The 25,637-nt window shown below is 28.0% G+C and overlaps 1 protein-coding gene and 1 pseudogene across 1 annotated transcript in view; one reads left to right on the top strand and one right to left on the bottom strand.

Annotated features, from left to right (window-relative positions):
* Nucleotides 1-23,373, bottom strand: part of LOC126555835 (uncharacterized) — a 52,802-nt gene extending 29,429 nt beyond the window's left edge. Inside the window, exons 1-2 of the mRNA XM_050210733.1 lie at nt 23,338-23,373; nt 22,998-23,284 (exon numbers count right to left, since the gene is read on the bottom strand). Coding sequence (XP_050066690.1) covers nt 22,998-23,284; nt 23,338-23,373 — 323 coding nt within the window. The remainder of the gene's footprint in view (nt 1-22,997; nt 23,285-23,337) is intronic.
* Nucleotides 23,374-23,894: 521 nt separating this feature from the next.
* Nucleotides 23,895-25,111, top strand: LOC114130731 (uncharacterized; annotated as a pseudogene).
* The last annotated feature ends 526 nt before the right edge of the window (nt 25,112-25,637 follow it).

Below are 25,637 nucleotides of genomic sequence, written 5' to 3'. Positions count from 1 at the left end.
CATTTTTAATTAGTGTTTTTCTCAAAATATGTGCATTCGATAGTTTTTAAAAAATGTTCACTATTTTATTTTGTAGTTTATTTATGAATTGCCTTTTTGTATTAATTAAATGCCTTTTTTTGCCTTTTCTTACATTTTAAATGCTTTTTTTATTGATTATATTGCCTTCAAATAAGAACCCTACATATGACATTAAAACTATTGTATTATTCAATGATTACAGTTGTGGCGCAGTAACCTGCATCCTAACTTATAAACGTGTAATCATTTTGTTTTTCCGTAAGCATTTCGAACATCGTCACGTATAAATCAAAAGTTTCGTCGATTGTATAATGTCTCGGTTTTTTATTGTTGTCAGACTTAAAAAACTAACACAAGCGGAAATATCCAAAGATACTGACAAAGAGCAAAAAAAAAAAAAAAAACAGAGAAAGTATAAACATGAAAAGAAATTACGCATGGAGAAGGAGAACAATATAACTCAAGAAAAAGAAGAAAAGTCTATTCTACCAGATGAGCATATTCCGAGAGAGTTAATCGAACAGCAGTTCAAAATAAAGGAATGAATCACAATGAAACCAAACAAAAAGAGGAAACATCAGTTCAACCAAATGAGCTTGCATTATATTGTTACTATAGTTACTATATAAATACTATACAGGGTGAATTTTTTTATCAAACAATCCTCATTATTTCAAAAAGCATAGATTTTTTTTCAAATTTTTAGATACATGTTTTTCTACAACTGTATAAATTTTAAATTTTTTTCACTCGTATATTTAATACTCAAATAAATATCAACTTTTGATTTTCAAATGGCAACCTATATTAATAATTACATAAATTAATAAAGCCATTTTTATTATGAATTTTCACGTTAAAATTTTTATTTTTCATTGATCCGTCGACGAGTTTTAGCTGCTCCACCGGCGATATAGTACTCGTAACACGTAAAGGTGTTTATCGTGTTAAATTATGAAGAACCAGTTGGAAATTATCATATTATAGTTGGTTATGGTCGTGGGCTAAAAGCAGATCACATTGTTGGAGTTGTAGCATCAAAATGGAGTAAATTAAGTATAAAATATTTATTTGTTTTCTGTATATCTTCTTATCTACTTATGCAAATTTGATGTTACGTAAACGAAAATATGCACATTAACTTGCATTTGTTTTTCTAGGCTGGCACTGTACCAGTATTTGAAAATCAAACTACACTGAAATAATGCATTGGTTATTCAAATTTAAACAATCATATAATAATTATACTCTTTTGAGACTACAAATCGAAGAAAAATAAATACAATCACCCGACTCAATACAATTAACTTACAACATAAAAGATATTTTACCAGATAAATAGCTTATCACTTCTAGCGATGACAGTATGTTGTTTATTATAATAAGTCAAAACTAGAACACGGATTTATCTACTAAAAAGTATCAAAATGTGCTATATAATATGCAGTAAAAATCATTAAAATATGCAACAAATTTGCATTTGTAGACAAATATGCATTTACGGTCAAATATGCAAAATAAAAATATACATTTGAATTACAAATAGTATGATTCTTGAAGATTATTACAAAATTATAAATATTGAAATGAAAAAAAGTATGCAAAAACATACAAATCAGGGATATAGTAATAAGTTATAACTATAAGTTATTTGTAATGTAAACCTAATTTTTAAAAATGTAATGTATGGAATTTAACATGTGGGACTTGTAGTAAGGTATTCTCGAGAAGTGTCACACTGAAGAGCCAATATCGTCAATCGTTATGTTTTAAATGTAACATAACTTTATAACAACCGAAATTTGTACCATGTTTTTTCCACAACCTGTAAAGTTAAGATTTATTCGTCAAATCTATAAAACCAGCAGTCCTAATCTGATAGAAACACCAGAGTTGAGAGAAGAAAAAAAGACATTTTAAAAGCTTATTTTCTTCTTCTAATTATTCAATTTGGAAGACTTATTTAGGTTTAGGTAGACTCATAAGTTACCAGAATTAACTGATATAAAAAGAATAATTATAATACCCTCTCTTGTTCTATCGTAGTGAAGACGGATACGGCACGACGATCAATTCAGAATGAACACGCCATGCACAATCCCGAATGTGTTTACGTATTATTACCTATATAAGAGCGCACAATTTATTGAAAATGTTAAAAATAAAATTCATAAATGAAAATGTAAAACCGAATCGTATGATGATGTCGGATAACATATTATATTATATGCCAAATTGTAATGTACCATCACTTAATTGTTAATATTTCTTGGTATCAAAAATTACAGTGACAATCAAAAAAATTTAAATAGGTACCATGATTTAAATATAAACTAACATTTCAACCACTGGAATAGTTATGTCACCGGAAAACAATTTTACAATATTTTACTTTTTCAAAATACATGAGTAATTTTTTAGCAATAAGATTCATAGATACGATAAAGTTTATGGCATCAAGCTTATCCTCGCTTTTATTTTTTTTAAATTAACCTTAATCATTGTTACTCTTTTTCTAGTGATCAAAATGATAAAATGAATTAATAACATAGAAAAACACATAAATATGTTATCGTTAAGAGACAACTCAGATTATTGCTAAACTTCAACAGCATCTTCCACAATTGTTAATGGAAATTAATACAATGAAGAATACTCTAATATGCTTACTTCTACATACAACACATGTGTTAATATAATGAATTTTTTGCATCCTAACCTATGAACGTGTATGCATTTTATTTTCCGTCGGCGTTTCCAACATTGTCGCGTATAAATCAAAAGTTTCGTCGATTTTATAATGTCTCGGTCTTTTATTGTTGTCAGACATAAAAAGCTCACACAAGCGGATATATCCAAATATACTGACAAAAAGCAAAAAAAAAAAAACAGAGAAAGTATAAATCTGAAAAGAAGTTACGCATGGAGGAGGAGAACTATATAACTCAAGAAAAAGAAGAAAAGTCTATTCTACCAGATAAGCAGAATCCGAGTGTGTTAATCGAATAGCAAATCAAAATTAAGTAATGGATAACAATGAAACCAAACAAAAAGAGGAAACATCAGTTCAACCAAATGAGCTTGCATTATATTGTTACTATAGTTACTATATAAATACTATACAGGGTGAATTTTTTTATCAAACAATCCTCATTATTTCAAAAAGCATAGAATTTTTTTTCAAATTTTTAGATACATGTTTTTCTACAACTGTATAAATTTTAAATTTTTTTCACTCGTATATTTAATACTCAAATAAGGATCAACTTTTGATTTTCAAATGGCAACCTATATTAATAATTACATAAATTAATAAAGCCATTTTTATTATGAATTTTACGTTAAAATTTTTATTTTTCATTGATCCGTCGACGAGTTTTAGCTGCTCCACCGGCGATATAGTACTCGTAACACGTAAAGGTGTTTATCGTGTTAAATTATGAAGAACCAGTTTGAAATTATCATATTATAGTTGGTTATGGTCGTGGGCTAAAAGTCGATCACATTGTTGGAGTTGTAGCTTCAAAATGGAGTAAATTAAGTATAAAATATTTATTTGTTTTCTGTATATCTTCTTATCTACTTATGCAAATTTGATGTTAATGTAAACGAAAATATGCACATTAACTTGCATTTGTTTTTCTAGGCTGGCACTGTACCAATATTTGAAAATCAAACTACACTGAAATAATGCATTGGTTATTCAAATTTAAACAATTATATAATAATTATACTCTTTTGAGACTACAAATCGAAGAAAAATAAATACAATCACCCGACTCAATACAATTAACTTACAACATAAAAGATATTTTACCAGATAAATAGCTTATCACTTCTAGCGATGACAGTATGTTGTTTATTATAATAAGTCAAAACTAGAACACGGATTTATCTACTAAAAAGTATCAAAATGTGCTATATAATATGCAGTAAAAATCATTAAAATATGCAACAAATTTGCATTTGTAGACAAATATGCATTTACGGTCAAATATGCAAAGAAAAGTCTATTCTACCAGATGAGCATATTCCGAGTGAGTTAATCGAACAGCAGTTCAAAATAAAGGAATGAATAACAATGACACCAAAGAAAAAGAGGAATTGTCAGTGGAATCTAATGAGGTTATTCTGAGTAAGGTAATCAAGCAGGAAAATCAAAATGAGAGCAAAACTGGCGATGTACCATAAAACATGATCTTTAGACCAGATTGGTCTGAATTTAAAGATTTCAAACGTTATGTGGATTGTATGGAATCTCGGGGAGCATATAGGGCTGGTATTGCAAAAGTATGTAATGTTACATAATATATAATATACTTTAAGACTTATTTTTTTTTTTTAATTGCTTATATTTAATTACATATTATATACCTAAATAGGTGGGTCATGTCAGGTTATTCCACCAAAAGAATGGATTCCCAGAAAAACCAGTTATTAAGTCGACGATACTATGAATATGATAATTCCTGCACTACTCTGTCAAGTAACTAATTAAAATATTTATTCTTTCTCAATAAGCATTCATCAGTTTTTTTTTAAAGCAGTATCTTTAATGAAAAATTTTAAGTCAGCATAAATATATCCAATGTTTTACTTGAATCCTGTTTTCTCATGAAAAATTCGTAATGTTCCATTACATCGTTTTGCTTTGTTCTACAACAGTACTCTTCTTGTTGATTATATATATTTTTTATATAAAATAACTTTAACTGTTTTTTCGTATCGGTCAATGTTAAATGTTCTATAAATATTAACACCATCACTGGCAATTTACATCAATAAACGTGCTTGACCATAATTATTTAGCGGAATAGCTATTGATACAGTTTTCCACAGATTTGTTGTAACGTTAAACTAAATAAGATGATGGATTGGTTAGGTTGATTTACTTAGTCCGGCTCCGAACGCCACACCGATCACACGCACCCGCGTATCGCTCCCGTCGTGTTTTTTATTTTCAACGAAAATAGAAGTCCGATCCGATCGCACCGTATTCCTATCGCTTCGTCTTGACCACACCGACACGCCAAGACATCGCGCGCTCAAATCGCCCAAGGTTTGACCGATCTATCGCGAAAACAGTGTGTCGCCGCGTGCGATTTCTGCTGCCCAGAACGAGAATTCGATCGGCCGGAAAACCAGGTCCGATCCTCGCGCATCTGGTCTCATTCTCTTCACAAGGCCCTTACGAGTTGCCAGTACCATCGCATGCGACCCTAGGGTCAAAACTCAGTTGGCTAAGTAACCCCGACTGCTACGCCCAAGTGCGAAATCCCGAAATCCCCAACGCGGGCGCCAACTGCTCGGGATAGGACCCTCGCACACACCCGCTAACCATACCAGCGACTCGGCCAGAACCTGACGCAACTTCTGACACATCGCGTGGTTTCATACGTCGAAAACTGAGAAAATCCGACGTAGGTAAGTGAAAACACTCTTCTTACGTGAAATTTACACGGCCGCCCGGATTATGACGTCGCAATCGCGTCGGTCGTGGAATAATTCCGTTTTTAAAAACGATGACAAATCCGAAATAACGCTCCTAGCGAGTGGAGGTAAAGACAACCGGGCTTAAGGCATTCGCCTCCACCTCCACGTGGAATTTTCCCCCTCCACCCCGCTAACGAAATCCGCAATAACTCCGGTTTAAAAGATCCGATGTCCTTGCTCTTCGGGCACAAGGCCCAAAAGCATCACCCGCAAAGATCCCCCACCAATCGGAAAAAATCCGAAACCCCCCCTGCAATTTTTTTTCTCTTGGCCTCCGCGACCCCGTTTTTTCAGGTTAGCTTAGGATCGCCATGCCGTCAAGCGTCCCAGACTACTGGGACATGGAAAACGATACGACCAATAATCCGCAGTACGAGAGAAAAGGAGACGACTCTCCTACACCGATTAACCCTGGGAAGAAAAGAGCACTTAAAATCCCAGAAGTACCAACCACACCTGACAACGACGCCGCAACCAAGGCGACTGAATAAGCCTGTCAACTAGTACAAGGCTTCGCAGATGAATACATCACCGAAGACCACATCGGGCCAGCTCTGTCCAAGGTCGTGAAGACACTTAGTGTGCAAAAACCTTTCCGTCCTCGCAACGGAAAGATCTGATTCTGCAGCCTAGCTACACAAGAAAAAAGACGAGAGAACCAACACAAAGACCAACCTACCTTCCTACTCGAAGACTGACAATCGTTCTAAAGCCCAGAAACAAAGGACAGCTAAAACCGTAGCACGCAACCAAAACGATCCCCCACCAACAACGACCAAACAGCCTAGAAAAAGGAAAAAGAATAAACAAGGCAATAGGAAATTTAAAAAACTAACACAAGCGGAGATCTCCAAATAAACTGACAAAAATCAAAAAAAAAAACAGAGAAAGTATAAACCTGAAAAGAAATTACGCATGGAGAAGGAGAACAATATAACTCAAGAAAAAGAAGAAAAGTCTATTCTACCAGATGAGCATATTCCGAGTGAGTTAATCGAACAGCAGTTCAAAATAAAGGAATGAATATCAATAAAACTAAACGAAAAGAAGTTTCTATTCAACCAAATTACTTTATTCTGAGTAAGCTTATCAAACAGGAAATTGAGAACGACAGCGACATGATGGACAACGAAATACAATTCATGGATAATATGCCCGATATCTCAAATGACATTGATCATAAATTAGTTAAAAATAATGATGATCTAAATTAATAGTAGAAAAATGATTTAAATCTCATAATTAGGTAGCTGTTTCAACACGAGTGCTCATGTATTCGTTTTCTCTTTGGCATATTCATAGGCATAGTGTTAGTATTTACTGTAATATTAAAGACATAAAGTACCTATATATTGAAATATGAAAGTGTGTGTTATAATCATAAAATACTTAGGTATTACTCAGTCAATTTATACAAATTATAATATAAAAATGGATAAATATCTGTGATTAATATAGTTTGAAGACTTAATATGTTTAGGTCTCAATTCCAAATACATTAGAAAAACTATGCATTATATTGTTATTATAATTACTATATAAATAATATACGGGATGATTTTATATATCAAACAATCCTCATTATTTCAAAAAGTATAGATTTTTTTTCAAATTTTTAGATACATGTTTTTCTACAACTGTATAAATTTTAAATTTTTTTCACTCGTATATTTAATAGTCAAGTAATCATCAACTTTTGATTTTCAAATGGCAACCTATATTAATAATTACATAAATTAATACAGCCTTTTTTTTTTTTTTTGAATTCTCAGGTTAAAATTTTTATTTTTTATTGATCCGTCGGCGAGTTTTAGCTCCTCCACCGGCGATATTGTACTCCTAACACGTAAAGGTGTTTATCGTGTTAAATTATGAAGAACAAGTGGGAACTGATCATATATTTGGTTATGGTCGTGGGCTAAAAGCAGATCAATGTATATGTGTTCTGACAAATTACAATGAAGAGATAAGAACTTTAAACTATTAGAAAGAAAAAAAAATAAAGAAAATATATCAAAAAAAATATATCACCGTGTGTTTAATGTTTAAAGTATTTATTGTACATAATTGTGGGTTCGGCATTTTAAGCGTTCAGTTCATCCTGTACGCATATACATTTACGCATATGACATTAACACTACTGTATCATTTAGTGGTTACAGTTGTGGCGCAGTAACGTGCAACCTAACTTATAAACGTGTAATCATTTTGTTTTTCCGTAAGCATTTCGAACATCGTCACGTATAAATCAAAAGTTTCGTCGATTGTATAATGTCTCGGTCTTTTATTGTTGTCAAGCTTAAAAAACTAACACAAGAGGAAATATCCAAATATATTGACAAAAAGCAAAAAAAAAAAAAACAGAGAATGTATAAACCTGAAAAGAAATTACGCATGGAGAAGGAGAACAATATACTTCAAGAAAAAGATGAAAAGTCTATTCTACCAGATGAGAATATTCCGAGTGTGTTAATCGAATAGCAAATCAAAATAAAGTAATGGACAACAATGAAACCAAACAAAAAGAGGAATTGTCAGTGGAATCTAATGAGGTTATTCTGAGTAAGATAATCAAGCAGGAAATTCAAAATGAGAGCGCGACAGGATTGACAATGAAACACAATATATGGATAATTTTGCCGATCCCTCAAATGATTTAGTTATCAAACAAGAAGTTGAAGATGATGGTTACTTACACAATTATAATGTTTTAAATTAAATCCAAAAGAATAGGAAAAGTTGTATGTTATAATTTAGTATAATGTAATAGACTTGTGAAAACCCAGTATTACTCAAATAATAATTTAAATCTCCGAAACAATGTTTAGGTGTTTTATATGTAAGCGGTTTAGAAGTTCTTATTCAAAATTGCAGAATATTATGTTCCACAAGTAATTTCTTTTTTAATTTTAACTTAACAGTTACCTATTATTTATTCAGTTGAAGGGTGGTCAGATTTGTAAATGGCTGAATGTATACTGAGCAATTGTTGAAATGTTATTTAGTTTTCCTAATAATCAGATAATAAGAGATAAATAGTATGATTTTATTATTGAAAATGTGTTAAAGGTATAATAGAGATAATATCAATAAGAATAGTATATTTTGTTCAAGTCACTTTGATAAATCTCTGTCCTCGTACCTAAAAACGCTAGACATCTATGTAAAAATATTGTTCATAATATCACAATATCCAGAGTGATAAACGTAAGTTTTAATAGCATTGAATAATAAAAGTAATATATGTATAATTATACTACTTAAATACTTAATTAAAATAACAGCATATTATATTTGAATAACATAAGGCAAAACACTAAAACAATACAGACACATAAGCCTAAGAGCTATGGGTTTGTATCAGATGATGTTCCGTTAGATTTATTATTCCAATCTCGCAGGTCATTCGTCACAATGACATTGGTGTACAGGATGTTGCACAAAATTTTGTTAAATTAATTGTCAAAGTGGTTTGGAAAATCGAAAAATTATGTATGTAAATTATGTAATAAATGTCTCGGTCTTTTATTGTTGTCAGACTTAAAAAACTAACACAAGAGAAAATATCCAAACATATTGACAAAAAGGAAAAAAAAAACAGAGAAAGTATAGCCTGAAAAGAAATTACGCGCATGGAGAAGGAGAACAATATAACTCAAGGAAAAGAAGAAAAGTCTATTCTACCAGATGAGAATATTCCGAGTGTGTTAATCGAATAGCAAATCAAAATAAAGTAATGGACAACAATGAAACCAAACAAAAAGAGGAATTGTCAGTGGAATCTAATGAGGTTATTCTGAGTAAGGTATTCAAGCACCATTAAAACAGCATGGATATAATATAATTATAAATGCAATTCAATAACATTTACTGGAGAATTTTTATCTAACCATCAGAATCAATATTAACAGCATTTTCATTCAATAATAGATACTGGAAGATATATCTATATCTCTAGTGAAATGATTGACATGACGTCTACACCATCGAACCCAACTTCTAACAATCAACTAGAGATAGTTTACACGCCTATTTCTGATGAACAGTTTAAGAGAAAATCTGAACAAATGTTGGATTAGTTTGTCATGATAGACAAATGAAACACAATCAAAGAACAATATATACATGTATATATATATAAATATTTTTAATGTTTTACAGAAATGAATCGTAAGACAATACTGGTTTAATCCGATATATCAAAATTCAAAAAAGTACAACAATTGATTATCGAATCTATAAATTCAATGTTCATTTTTTTCAGGAGGTCATAATAAGACAAAGAACCAATAAATGAGTACATAAAAATAGATATACGTATGGTAAACTAAATTTTTTTTATTTATTTATTATATTTAAAATATATCTGCAAAAGAATGCTTTAAGAAGTTTTATAATAATAAATTTAATATTTAATAACAATGTAGCGTGTGATATTTATGTAATTAGTGGTATGATACTTAAGTATACATAACAATCGAAATAATACAATACAATATAGCCGAAAAATTAAATACAGATAATTTTAATGAGATTTGTTGATAAGAAATTTAATATTAGAAATAATGAGTGTTATGTAAATTTTGTTATGTTTTTGTTTAAAATAACGTTTTGTAGAGATTAAAGGATTCAATAATGTTTTGAATTCGTTCAACATTTTTTATGTTGAATCTGAAGTATCGGATGTTGGTTATGCTAGCGTATAAACTAAATTTAAAAGCAAATTCAAGTTTTAGAAAGATTATTCATTTTTATTACTTAATTTTCATAAATGTGAAGATATTTGAAATATGTACAATTTTGATATATAAAGATAAACTATAACTAATATATTAGCGAATTGATGTCTTATTTGTAAATTTTAGTACATTAAAATAAGAAAGCCATCAAGATATTATGTATGGTAAGTTAAATTTAAAAGCAAATTCATTGTTTTTAAAGACAATTTCTTTTAAAACTTATAATTTATGTCACGATTGTGAAGATATTTTAAATATGTACCTATAATTTTTATATTAAGACAAATTTTTTGTTTTCATTTACTACATAAGTACATTGTTGTTTAAATTAGTGACCTATCAAGATATGTATGGTAAACTAAATGGTTTTTTGCTATATTTATTATAGTGCTAAATGTGACTAGTGTATAAACAAATTACTTAAAATTATGTTGAATTATTCATATGTTTAAATAAGTTTAAAAAAAGTTGCTTCTGTATAAATAACCTTATATAATATAACTACAAGTCTTTTAAAAGTAAGATAGTTATAGGTATGTACTAATTTGTTTATAACACTCGCAATACATAAATTTATTAACCACAAGTAATAATATTAGAAATTACTTAGGTATAAATTGATATTAACTTTTTTTTTTTTTTTTTTATTGTACTTGACGCCTATTAGGCAGAAATTTTAATGGGCATCCGTAGGTTTCTGCCATGTCCGAGGTGGGGGATGGCAGCATCTCTCCAGACACCATAACTTGCCCGAACAGTGGTGCCGTCTGTGACCAAGGATATGATTGATCGTTTTAACTTACAGAATCTTGGTTCGTGCCAGAGGTAACGATCTGTGTGTATAGGTTTGTTTTTACTGTGGAAGAAGGTTAGTTTGTGGTTGGACACGTGTAAATGTGGCAAGGTTTTTTACCACTTAAAATACCGACTCCGTCCCCATATTAAACATGATTGATCGTTTTAACTTACAGAATTTTGGTTCGTGCCAGAGGTAACGATCTGTGTTTATAGGTTTGTTTTTACTGTAGAAGAAGGTTAGTTTGTGGTTGGACACGTGTATATGTGGCAAGGTTTATTACCACTTCAAACACAAGGTGGTCACCCATCCGGAAACAGTGGCAGAGGCCTGAGCTTACTCTCAATCACGTTACGTGATTCATCGCATGTACCGCACCACGCCAAGCCAAATATTAAAGCAACATTACATGCGAACAGTGTTTAAACAAATTAGTAGAAAATAATAAGATATTCATAAGCTCAAAGTGATTGCTTTTGTATGAATGATTTTATAAAATATAGACTTTAAAAAGTTATAAATTTTATAATTTTATTTATACACAACAACCAAAAACGATAAATGCAAATATTTATTAATTAAATTGTTGAATTCTATGGAGTTATTGCCCATGAATCAGGAATTAAGTAATATAATGTCAAATATATTAGCAAATCTAAATATTTAGGTGCTGAAATTTGCTGAAAATAAAAATCTATCATCAATCAATTAATAAAATATCAAAGATATAATTTAATGAAAAAACTCATGTCACATTTATTTTAAAGTCTTAAACAGGTACAAATGTACAATAACTTTTAGCCTAAATTATTTATTATAATTAGTTACCATACATTTCAATCAACTTTTGTCTTAAAATGATTGAAGAAAATGTACGACCAAATCCAATAACAGTTATAAAATCAATTGACTAAATAAAAATTAAATATCTAAATAAAGAATACACATTGAACTTTAATAAAAAAAAAAGTTGATTTGAAATTTGAAAACTTAGACAAGTACAAATCTACAATGACTCAGACTAATAAAACATTTTTCTTTATTCTAACTTATCAATTACCTACCATACATATTAGGTAAATTTCAATAAACTTTTGTTAAACTGATTGAAAAAAATATATGATATCCTTTAACAGTTTTAATTTAAATATGATATTAAGTAATAATTAAGTGTAAATAGATAAATATTTCTACCAAATTATCGAAATTAGGTACATTTGCTGACGTCAGTTTATAAGTTTATAACTAAAGCAACCTTTTCAAGACAATAAAACCAGTAGCCAAAAATTAAAACGCATTAACTACACTTTAGAACATTTTATTTCTATCTTAATATATTTTTTTTATTATTTTCCAATGTTTATAATACACAATGCAGATTTTATGGACTCCACGATTACAAAAATCAATTAATACCTACACCATTTACGTTCAACTGATTTTGAAAAAAGATTATACATGGTAGCTCAGTTTTTAACAAAAATAGATGAAGAATCGGACTTTCTAACAAATATTTTATGGATAGACGAATCCCAATTCACAAATAATGGAATGATCAATAGACATAATAGTCATTATTGGTCCGATTCAAACCCTCATTGGACCAAAGACATTAACTTTCAAGTTAAGTGGGGAGTTAATGTATGGTGTGGAATTTTGGGAGGTATTAAAATAGGTCCATACTTTTTTGATGGTACACTAACTGGTATTAAATATAGAAACTTTTTAAACAATGAAATTCCAAAACTCTTGGAAAATGTATCATTAGAACAACGCTTAAAAATATACTGTTATCAAGATGGAGCCCCGGCCAACAATTGTAACATAGTTCGAGAATGTTTAACAGAAATATTTGGAGTCAACTGGATCGGAAATCATTTTTTCATCATTTTTTAACATTTCAATCAACTCAGCGTCCTCCCATTAAATTTCTTCAGCTTCTCCACAAAAATCAAGAATAATATAAGTAAAAATAAAATATATTATCATCATTAATTTAACTCACTCTATACGAAAGTGTCCGTGAGCCAAGGTATTTGATTCTCAAGTACAACAATTTTATCGTCTGCCCGATTAAGAGCAAGTTTTATTGTTGATATTGTCTTCATTTCATGTTTAAATGATCTAAGCGATATATCAACTCTAAACGGTGTATATTCATTTGTTGGACATCCTAATTTAAAAATCATAATAATAATTATTGCAGATGAAATCATCACATTAAAAACACAATTGGTAAATAATAACAAATAAAAAATCATTTATTTAAATATTTAATTTACGTTAAATACTAATTAAAAATATTATTTACATATTTTAAAATATTTATTTGAATCAAAAGAATGATTTATCATTACAAAATGATGCCAAAGATTTGGTCAAAAAAGAAAAAACTGAGCACAAACCAGAATTCGTTGAAGAAAAACTCATGGATAAAAAAGTATGTTCACATTTTAATTAAACTTAGAAATTGAAAAATTTTTTAAAATTATACTGTCTACTCATATAAACTCAAAATATTAAAATTGTAATTTTATTTTCAAGAGTTTACTACGCTTAATCCACATTGTATAACGTATATTAACAGTAACAACGTAACAAATTACGTAAGTAATTAGTTTTATAAGAATAATTAAAATATTTTAGAAGAATACATAATCAAATTTTTTGATGACTGACACCAACACCAACAACAGCATCCATAACAAAGAATATGATATACTACAGATTTTAAACGAATCACCGATAACTAGCCCCGTCTCATTAAATATGCCAAATTTATTCACTTCGTATAGTGCCATAGTAAGTTGCTAATTTTCAGATGATGAAATTATAATTTAAGATTAAATTAATTGTTATTATTTAGACTCCACCTGAAGCATTTTTATCGGAATCATACTTACCAGATATGTTCTCTTCGTCATCGGAACTGGTGGATTGAAATCAACAGATAGAATTTTCCCCTAGTATGTTAGACTTGCCGCAGTCAAGGACACCCAGCGAGCATCATCAATTAATCGTTGGAATAATGGAAACTTCTACGCAATCTTCGATAAGACCTACTACGTCTAATGATTGAGGAGATGACGCTAATGAAAATGCTGAGTTGTGCAATCACATGGACCAGTATGAACAATCGAATGTGAAAAATGCTGCTTCTGATGACTGGGCCAACAACGAAGAAGAGAATGCTCAGTTAAATTAACATATGGATGAGTATGAGCGGTGGGGTAGGTATTTCGATAATATTAATAAATTATTTTTAAAAAAACATCCGTAATATACATTTTTTTTTTCTCATTTACATACTTGACTTATTATTTCAAACATTCTGGTTAAATCATATATGAAAACGAATCTAGCAAAGCGAAACGATGTAATGGAAACTTTTGATTTTCAAATGGCAACCTATATTAATAATTACATAAATTAATACAGCCATTTTTTTTTTTTTTTTGAATTCTCAGGTTAAAATTTTTATTTTTTATTGATCCGTCGGCGAGTTTTAGCTCCTCCACCGGCAATATTGTACTCGTAACACGTAAAGGTGTTTATCGTGTTAATTTATGAAGAACCAGTTGGAACTGATCATATAGTTGGTTATGGTCGTGGGCTAAAAGCAGATCAATGTATATGTGTTCTGACAAATTACAATGAAGAGATAAGAACTTTAAACTATTAGAAAAAAAAAAAATAAAGAAAATATATCAAAAAAAATATATCACCGTGTGTTTAATGTTTAAAGTATTTATTGTACATAATTGTGGGTTCGGCATTTTAAGCGTTCAGTTCGTCCTGTACGCATATACATTTACGCATATGACATTAACACTACTGTATCATTTAGTGGTTACAGTTGTGGCGCAGTAACGTGCAACCTAACTTATAAACGTGTAATCATTTTGTTTTTCCGTAAGCATTTCGAACATCGTCACGTATAAATCAAAAGTTTCGTCGATTGTATAATGTCTCGGTCTTTTATTGTTGTCAAGCTTAAAAAACTAACACAAGAGGAAATATCCAAATATATTGACAAAAAGCAAAAAAAAAAAAAAACAGAGAATGTATAAACCTGAAAAGAAATTACGCATGGAGAAGGAGAACAATATAATTCAAGAAAAAGATGAAAAGTCTATTCTACCAGATGAGAATATTCCGAGTGTGTTAATCGAATAGCAAATCAAAATAAAGTAATGGATAACAATGAAACCAAACAAAAAAAGGAAACATCAGTTCAACCAAATGAGCTTGCATTATATTGTTACTATAGTTACTATATAAATACTATACAGGGTGAATTTTTTTATCAAACAATCCTCATTATTTCAAAAAGCATAGATTTTTTTTTCAAATTTTTAGATACATGTTTTTCTACAACTGTATAAATTTTAAATTTTTTTCACTCGTATATTTAATACTCAAATAAGTATCAACTTTTGATTTTCAAATGGCAACCTATATTGATAATTACATAAATTAATAAAGCCATTTTTATTATGAATTTTACGTTAAAATTTTTATTTTTCATTGATCCGTCGACGAGTTTTAGCTGCTCCACCGGCGATATAGTACTCGTAACACGTAAAGGTGTTTATCGTGTTAAATTATGAAGAACCAGTTTGAAATTATCATATTATAGTTGGTTATGGTCGTGGGCTAAAAGCAGATCACATTGTTGGAGTTGTAGCATCAAAATGGAGTAAATTAAGTATAAAATATATAATTTTGTGCATCCTAACCTATGAACGTGTATGCATTTTATTTTCCGTCGGAGTTTCCATCATTGTCGCGTATAAATCAAAAGTTTCGTCGATTTTATAATGTCTCGGTCTTTTATTGTGGTCAGACATAAAAAGCTCACACAAGCGGAAATATCTAAATATACTGACAAAAAGCAAAAGAAAAAACAGAGAAAGTATAAATCTGAAAAGAAATTACGCATGGAGGAGGAGAACTATATAACTCAAGAAAAAGAAGAAAAGTCTATTCTACCAGATAAGCAGAATCCGAGTGTGTTAATCGAATAGCAAATCAAAATAAAGTAATGGATAACAATGAAACCAAACAAAAAGAGGAAACATCAGTTCAACCAAATGAGCTTGCATTATATTGTTACTATAGTTACTATATAAATACTATACAGGGTGAATTTTTTTATCAAACAATCCTCATTATTTCAAAAAGCATAGATTTTTTTCAAATTTTTAGATACATGTTTTTCTACAACTGTATAAATTTTAAATTTTTTTCACTCGTATATTTAATACTCAAATAAGTATCAACTTTTGATTTTCAAATGGCAACCTATATTAATAATTACATAAATTAATAAAACCATTTTTATTATGAATTTTTACGTTAAAATTTTTATTTTTCATTGATCCGTCGGCGAGTTTTAGCTGCTCCACCGGCGATATAGTACTCGAAACACGTAAAGGTGTTTATCGTGTTAAATTATGAAGAACCAGTTTGAAATTATCATATTATAGTTGGTTATGGTCGTGGGCTAAAAGTCGATCACATTGTTGGAGTTGTAGCATCAAAATGGAGTAAATTAAGTATAAAATATTTATTTGTTTTCTGTATATCTTCTTATCTACTTATGCAAATTTGATGTTACGTAAACGAAAATATGCACATTAACTTGCATTTGTTTTTCTAGGCTGGCACTGTACCAATATTTGAAAATCAAACTACACTGAAATAATGCATTGGTTATTCAAATTTAAACAATTATATAATAATTATACTCTTTTGAGACTACAAATCGAAGAAAAATAAATACAATCACCCGACTCAATACAATTAACTTACAACATAAAAGATATTTTACCAGATAAATAGCTTATCACTTCTAGCGATGACAGTATGTTGTTTATTATAATAAGTCAAAACTAGAACACGGATTTATCTACTAAAAAGTATCAAAACGTGCTATATAATATGCAGTAAAAATCATTAAAATATGCAACAAATTTGCATTTGTAGACAAATATGCATTTACGGTCAAATATGCAAAATAAAAATATACATTTGAATTACAAATAGTATGATTCTTGAAGATTATTACAAAATTATAAATATTGAAATGAAAAAAAGTATGCAAAAACATACAAATCAGGGATATAGTTATAAGTTATAACTAAAAGTTATTTATAATGTAAACCTAATTTTTAAAAATGTAATGTATGGAATTTAACATGTGGGACTTGTAGTAAGGTAGTCTCGAGAAGTGTCACACTGAAGAGCCAATATCGTCAATCGTTATGTTTTAAATGTAACATAACTTTACAACAACCGAAATTTGTACCATGTTTTTTCCACAACCTGTAAAGTTAAGATTTATTCGTCAAATCTATAAAACCAGCAGTCCAAATCTGATAGAAACACCAGAGTTGAGAGAAGAAAAAAAGACATTTTAAAAGCTTATTTTCTTCTTCTAATTATTCAATTTGGAAGACTTATTTAGGTTTAGGTAGACTCATAAGTTACCAGAATTAACTGATATAAAAAGAATAATTATAATACCCTCTCTTGTTCTATCGTAGTGAAGACGGATACGGCACGACGATCAATTCAGAATGAACACGCCATGCACAATCCCGAATGTGTTTACGTATTATTACCTATATAAGAGCTCACAATTTATTGAAAATGTTAAAAATAAAATTCATAAATGAAAATGTAAAACCGAATCGTATGATGATGTCGAATAACATATTATATTATATGCCAAATTGTAATGTACCATCACTTAATTGTTAATATTTCTTGGTATCAAAAATTACAGTGACAATCAAAAAAATTTAAATAGGTACCATGATTTAAATATAAACTAACATTTCAACCACTGGAATAGTTATGTCACCGGAAAACAATTTTACAATATTTTACTTTTTCAAATTACATGAGTAATTTTTTAGCAATAAGATTCATAGATACGATAAAGTTTATGGCATCAAGCTAATCCTCACTTTTATTTTTTTTAAATTAACCTTAATCATTGTTACTCTTTTTCTAGTGATCAAAATGATAAAATGAATTAATAACATAGAAAAACACATAAATATGTTATCGTTAAGAGACAACTCAGATTATTGCTCAACTTCAACAGCATCTTCCACAATTGTTAATGGAAATTAATACAATGAAGAATACTCTAATATGCTTACTTCTACATACAACACATGTGTTAATATAATGCATTTTGTGCATCCTAACCTATGAACGTGTATGCATTTTATTTTCCGTCGGCGTTTCGAACATCGTCACGTATAAATCAAAAGTTTCGTCGATTGTATAATGTCTCGGTCTTTTATTGTTGTCAGACATAAAAAGCTCACACAAGCGGAAATATCCAAATATACTGACAAAAAGCAAAAAAAAAAAAACAGAGAAAGTATAAACATGAAAAGAAATTACGCATGGAAAAGGAGAACAATATAACTCAAGAAAAAGAAGAAAAGTCTATTCTACCAGATAAGCATAATCCGAGTGTGTTAATCGAATAGCAAATCAAAATAAAGTAATGGATAACAATGAAACCAAACAAAAAGAGGAATTGTCAGTGGAATCTAATGAGGTTATTCTGAGTAAGGTAATCAAGCGGGAAATTCAAAATGAGAGCGACACGATTGACAATGAAACACAATATATGGATAATTTTTCCGATCCCTCAAATGATTTAGTTATCAAACAAGAAGTTGAAGATGATGGTTACTTACACAATTATAATGTTTTAAATTAAATCCAAAAGAATAGGAAAAGTTGTATATTATAATTTAGTATAATGTAATAGATTTGTGAAAACCCAGTATTACTCAAATAATAATTTAAATCTCCGAAACAATGTTTAGGTGTTTTATATGTAAGCGGTTTAGAAGTTCTTATTCAAAACTGCAGAATATTATGCTCCACAAGTAATTTCCTTTTTAATTTTAACTTAACAGTTACCTATTATTTATTCAGTTGAAGGGTGGTCAGATTTGTAAATGGCTGAATGTATACTGAGCAATTGTTGAAATGTTATTTAGTTTTCCTAATAATCAGATAATAAGAGATAAATGGTATGATTTTATTATTGAAAATGTGTTAAAGGTATAATAGAGATAATATCAATAAGAATAGTATATTGTGTTCAAGTCACTTTGATAAATCTCTGTCCTCGTACCTAAAAACGCTAGACATCTATGTAAAAATATTGTTCATAATATCACAATATCCAGAGTGATAAACGTAAGTTTTAATAGCATTGAATAATAAAAGTAATATATGTATAATTATACTACTTAAATACTTAATTAAAATAACAGCATATTATATTTGAATAACATAAGGCAAAACACTAAAACAATACAGACACATAAGCCTAAGAGCTATGGGTTTGTATCAGATGATGTTCCGTTAGATTTATTATTCCAATCTCGCAGGTCATTCGTCACAATGACATTGGTGTACAGGATGTTGCACAAAATTTTGTTAAATTAATTGTCAAAGTGGTTTGGAAAATCGAAAAATTACTTAAAACAAATATTTCAATCATTATGAGTGACGATGGCATAATTCTAATACACATTGTCGTTTGTATAAACAAAGCTTCAATACCATGGAGAATGTCCGCGATCATTGTCACCTGATTGGAAAATTTAGTCAATCGTTTTGTTCTAAATGTAACATTAGTTTACAATAAACGAAACTGATACCATGTTTTTCCACAACCTGTACAGCCACGATGCGCATTTTATCGTAACCTAACTCGGTTATGATGCAAAGACAATATATGTTATTCCAAATACTGTAGAAAAATTTACTTCGATTTCAAAATACATAAGTAATTCTTTAACAATAAAATTCATAGATACGATAAAGTTCATGGCATCAAGCTTATACTCGCTATTATCATTTTTAAATTAACCTTAATAATACTCAGCATTATATTGTTACTATAGTTGCTATATAATTACTATATATTATAGCTATGTAAAATATATACAAACTTTTATAACCGCCTTTAACTCTCTTGAATTTTGAAAAATTCCTTTTTAGTGCGCCCCTGCGTTGCTTAAGGAACCTCTGTACAAAGTTAGTCCTAGACCCAGAGATTTGGCCTGGGCGTTGATGAGTGTATGTTATATGGGGGGTCTGCTATATGTATATACATTATACATTTTATAATTATTTATTTATTTTTATTGTATGTATTGCAATATTGTTCTATCTGCAGTATATTATTTGTAAGTATGTATTAAAGTCAAAATTGGACATTAACGAACATAAAGTTAAAATTATGTTAATTACAAATGTACTAAATATTAGAAATTATAGTAATTCAAACACTCTGCTCTTATGAGAACTGTTCTTATAATTTTTTAGATTTACATTTCTAATATTTCAGAACAAGTTCTTGTACAGAATCCATCTTTTCATTATTAATTATTTTGTAAAACTATCTTTCCAAAAATTAAAAATGTATAATTATATAAATTGTTATGTAACACTTTATATTATATAAAAAATATTTGTATATTTGTATACTTTTATGATTAAAAATATTTATTGGATTTCATTTGATAGTTTATTCATTTCTTAATTATGTTTAAATATTTTTGTTACATATTATAAAGTAAAAACACACGTTACCTTTACTAATATAATATATGATACACTAGGTGCTTAAATCACTCAATTTATTTACTTTTTTCACATATTCAATTTTTAATTATTACATAATTGATATATTATTCTTATTATTATAACATTAAAATTGATATGTTAATATTGATCGGGAATTAAATGTACGTTATGTCATCAAATATTTGGTTATTATTTTTATAACTCCTAGCTTGACATACCTAATATTAAATTATTTTTTTATATTTATTTAAAGAATAGTAAAATTAATAATTCAGCATCATCTAAAAAAAAATTGTACTTGGAATATTTTATGAGCCTTTTTTTTTAGATTGATAGATATTGTAGTATTTTACTGCTTTATTATTTAAAATAAATGTATTTAACTAAAAAATAAAGTATTTGATTGTACAATTTGGATCTTTCACAATAATACATTTAGTAGTGCGCAAAAAAAAAGTTTGATTAACGTTCAATACGCACTGATTTTACTATTAAATTATTATTCCTTAAACAAATAATTAAACGATAATATAATAGCTTATTAGTTATTATAAGGATTATCTATTAAAAAAATAAGTACGTAATATATAGTATTTAAGTATATAAACGTTTCGCTTGTGATGGATATAATGCAATATCATATATTTTGATAACAGAACTATATTATAATAATAATGTTAAAATATTTCATTTAGTGGCTTTAAACAATTTTAATACAACATATTATTTTCTATAGGTAGATACATAGATTAACGTACACATTCTTAAATTTAATATTATACATTTTGAAGGACACAAATTCTATTGTAATAACCAGCACATATTTTTTTGTTAAATAAAAACATAAAAATAATGAATTAAAAGACATATTTAATTAATTTTGTATAAAAAATTAGTAGATATTTTACGCTGCTTTATTATTTATAACACGAAATGGTCGCTCTTATTTTAGATGTATTTTATGTATAATAATAAAATAAATAATATTAAAAAAATAAGTGATATATTAAGATAGATATTATTTAGATTAAATTTTTAACTTTATACAACAATAACTGATACATCATTTAATAATTAATGGTACGAGTTAATTCATCGCGCTACTCAAAGTTCCAATAAATATTATTAATATTTAGAATATTCTATACTATTTAAAATAGATCAGTCCTGAAAACTAAGGAAAAACAATAGATGCACTAAAAAGTAAAAACAAAAGAACTTAACTGCGTTAGAACTGTACCACTGTACCAGTACCACACTAAAACGTTTTTGTCGCAAGTCAAAAACGCTATAGATGAAAACGCTTTCTATATAAGAGAGCGCAGCAAACTAGTGTTATTTTAAAGACAAAGCGGTCACATAACTATACCTATAAGCTTAATATTACTTATAAAATATTAATTATGTTTTAAAAATAATTGTTAAGTACCTATAATATTTTATGACATAGCTATACCTTTAGTTATGAAAAGAAATTAAATAGCTATAACGTAATTTCAAAAAAAAAAAAAATTATAATACTCACAAATAATTTAGAAAAAATAAGAATGTAGCGGGATTACACTGTTGTTAATACAAAATTAATTTTCATTTTTAAAATTGAACTAAAAATTATTATTTTTTTATTTTAATTAAATTTTTTTATAGTAACACTATCTTTATATCGACATATTTTATAATATAGAAAATTCGCTATTATAATAATATATTTTACTGAAACATTTATAATACCTATTGTATAATCATTTTTAATAGTAGTAAAAGAAAGTTATATTATTATAAAATTTAATTATAGAAACTAATTTTACTTATTTATAATATTTGAATACAGAGAGAGAGAGAGAGAGAGAGAGAGAGAGAGAGAGAGAGAGAGAGAGAGAGACTTTAACGCTAGTAATTTGAAGTAAGTAAAATTATAACTATTTGTCTATTAATTATTAAAAATATTTAGTTATATAAGCACATATTATAAAAAAATAATTTTTTTAAATATTTAAAATTATTCTAACTATATATTTGTTTTAATCATAAAAAAAATAGAATCTCATTTTTCCTGAATTTTTATACTTAATTAAAAAATTTTTATATTTATTTATGAATAAATATTTTTAAACACTTATCATAAAAATAAATTAACTACTTAAACTAAATGTAAATCTTATATCTATTTGAAATAATTATTAAAAATGAGTAAAAAGAAAATTTAAACTTAAAAAACTAATAAAGTGTAAAAAAAATATTTTATCTAATCTAAAATTAAATTGAAATAATTTGAAACGGTAAGTAATAAAATAAACTTTATAGTATATGCATACCTTCGATATACATTTGAGTGTCGCACAGTCCTTAGATTTGGAAATGGTCTCCATCGGCTCTTTGGTAGCAGGAGCTCGGCACGGCAAAGATTGTAGAAGCATGGCTGTCGGAGAAAACAACTAAACGCGTAGTGCAGAAAACGAGAACTAAAGATGCGGTCTGTCTGTTGCCGAATTTCTACATTTTCTTCTTCTCCCACCACCGCCCTAGCTGGTGGGGTTGTTTCCACGGCCACACCCAGTCCGTCCCACTCGATGTGAGCGTTGTTTGGAATAATGCATATCTCCTACCCCATGAACTCTCTATTATAGATCTACGTACTCTTATAACGATATTTACTGCTGTAGTCGTTATTGCTTTATTATATATATACATTTTATATGTTATATGGTGGGTATATTGTATATATTATATAAATTATACATCAATACTAATGTGCTGTATAAAAATTACAATACAGTCAATATTTAACTATATTTATAACTTGACAATGACGAATGATTACTGTATATAAAATACAGTAATATAGTTATTAGTCATATAGTATATAGTTATATTAGTTATAATCTATAAATTATAATAGGTAGGTATGCACCTTTTTAAATTTGAAATAAACTCAATTATACTATTTAAACATCTTAAACACGTATATAATATCTACTAAATACCTATACATTCTTATCGAATAATAATTGTAACACAAACTATGTTAACTATAAGCATAAAGGGTCCAGTAAAGAACGAACCAATTGCAACGATAAAATATTGGAATTCAACAATAGTAAATATACAATAAGTGAAAAAATAATAGTACGGTATAGACGTGTTGATAATTGATGTAATTATTTTTTGATTGCCAGAAAATATATTAATAAACCTATTATTTACCATACAAAAAAGAATCTGACAAAGTGACTCTCACTCGAGAAAAGTTGTAGGATAAATATTGCAACATGCGTAGAGAAATAAGGAATAAAAAATCTATTACACAAAATAAATATAGTGTGATCTTTGAATATGATAATAACAACGGTGATTTTTTTACCTAAATAAGAAGCATTTTATTATTTATGTAAATTATTGTGTGTATTTATAAACTATTAATTTTTTTGGAACCAACTGAAGAATTATTATGATTAAAAAATAACTTGGCCCCTTGGAATACAGTTATTGAATATTGGAAGAAAACATTTCATTTCCGTTATAATTCTTTATCAGATAAAGAAAATCACTACTCATATTTCAGTGATTTATTTGCTATCAAGAGTCCAATTGGATTTACCTACTGTGATAAGTACAGGAAAATTCTAAACAAGACATCTTAAACATTTAATTAGTCTCTTGATCTTTTGAATGTATTGTGAATATTTTTAATCATGTACTATTCTTTGCAGATTGAATTAGATTTTGAACAATTATATCCAGGAGAGGATCTAATACTTTTTACAAATTTTGAGTTGTTCAAAACAAAAATTCCAAATTTAATAAGAAAAAACAAGTATAAAAGGATTGATAGCTTGGTTGATGAAATATTGAATCCTACTATACTAGGTGAGTTTAAATACAAAAATTTGAATAATGTTTTAGTTGTAAGTATTAAGTAATAAACATTAATACTGTAATGGTCAATTTAAAAATTGAATTACAGGTTTTGATAATATTGCTGCCTTAAAAGTTTTAATTGAGTTATTTAAACCAATAAATGTATGCAAGCGATCTACAACTAGAAGTTCTAAAGCAACATATTGGAGACCTTCAAAATTATAGAATTAAAACAGACATTTATCTATTATGTTACATGTAAGAATAAATATTTTAGTATATGAATATTTTAAAATTTGATGATTTATTGATTTAAATGCTTATTTAACAGTGTACCATTCAACTATTTAAGTAAAAGAAGTGATTGACGGAAAAATCAAAAAAGCTCAACGATTACAACAAACTATGCAGCTGTACATGATATTTGTTTGTGAAACTGAATCAGAAAATCAAATATCTGTATTTTATGTAATCATAAGCAATCACATTTTCAAACCTATATTTAACCAATTGTTTTAATGTAAATGTTACATTGATGTAAATTATATTTTATCTTGATACTTTGTACCTTGTTATTTACAGTCAGTGATGATATTTCTAATGCTACCAAGAATTTAATATTTAATATAATTATTTGATTAAAATATGACAATGTAATATAATTTATTTGTAAAGGGCTGTTCACATTTTTATAAGATAAATTTAATATAGGTACCTAAATAGTGTGACTCTGAGAATAAATAATTTCATATTAGGTACTTATAAAATACTAGCATTATATCGTATAATATATTGGTATCATGATAATATTGATTCTGTCGACTATCAACTCTGCCAAATGACTATTTAAATAAAATAATTAATAGTTCAACTTATGTAAAACTGGCTTCAAATCACTATTTTAAAAAATAAATCAACTGAACATTATAATTATAATTAACCTTAAAATTTTAATTGTAAAAATATTTTGTTAAAAACCAATTACCTACTATAGGTATTTGAATTAAATTATTTCACTATTTTAACAAATTTTGAATTGTAGGTATTTAATATTTTTTTTGCCATAATAAATAATAATATAATATATGTATAATGGA

The sequence above is a fragment of the Aphis gossypii genome, chromosome 1 (genome assembly GCF_020184175.1).
Source record: "Aphis gossypii isolate Hap1 chromosome 1, ASM2018417v2, whole genome shotgun sequence".
NCBI lineage: Eukaryota > Metazoa > Arthropoda > Insecta > Hemiptera > Aphididae > Aphis > Aphis gossypii.
This window is presented reverse-complemented; position numbering and strand designations above follow the sequence as displayed.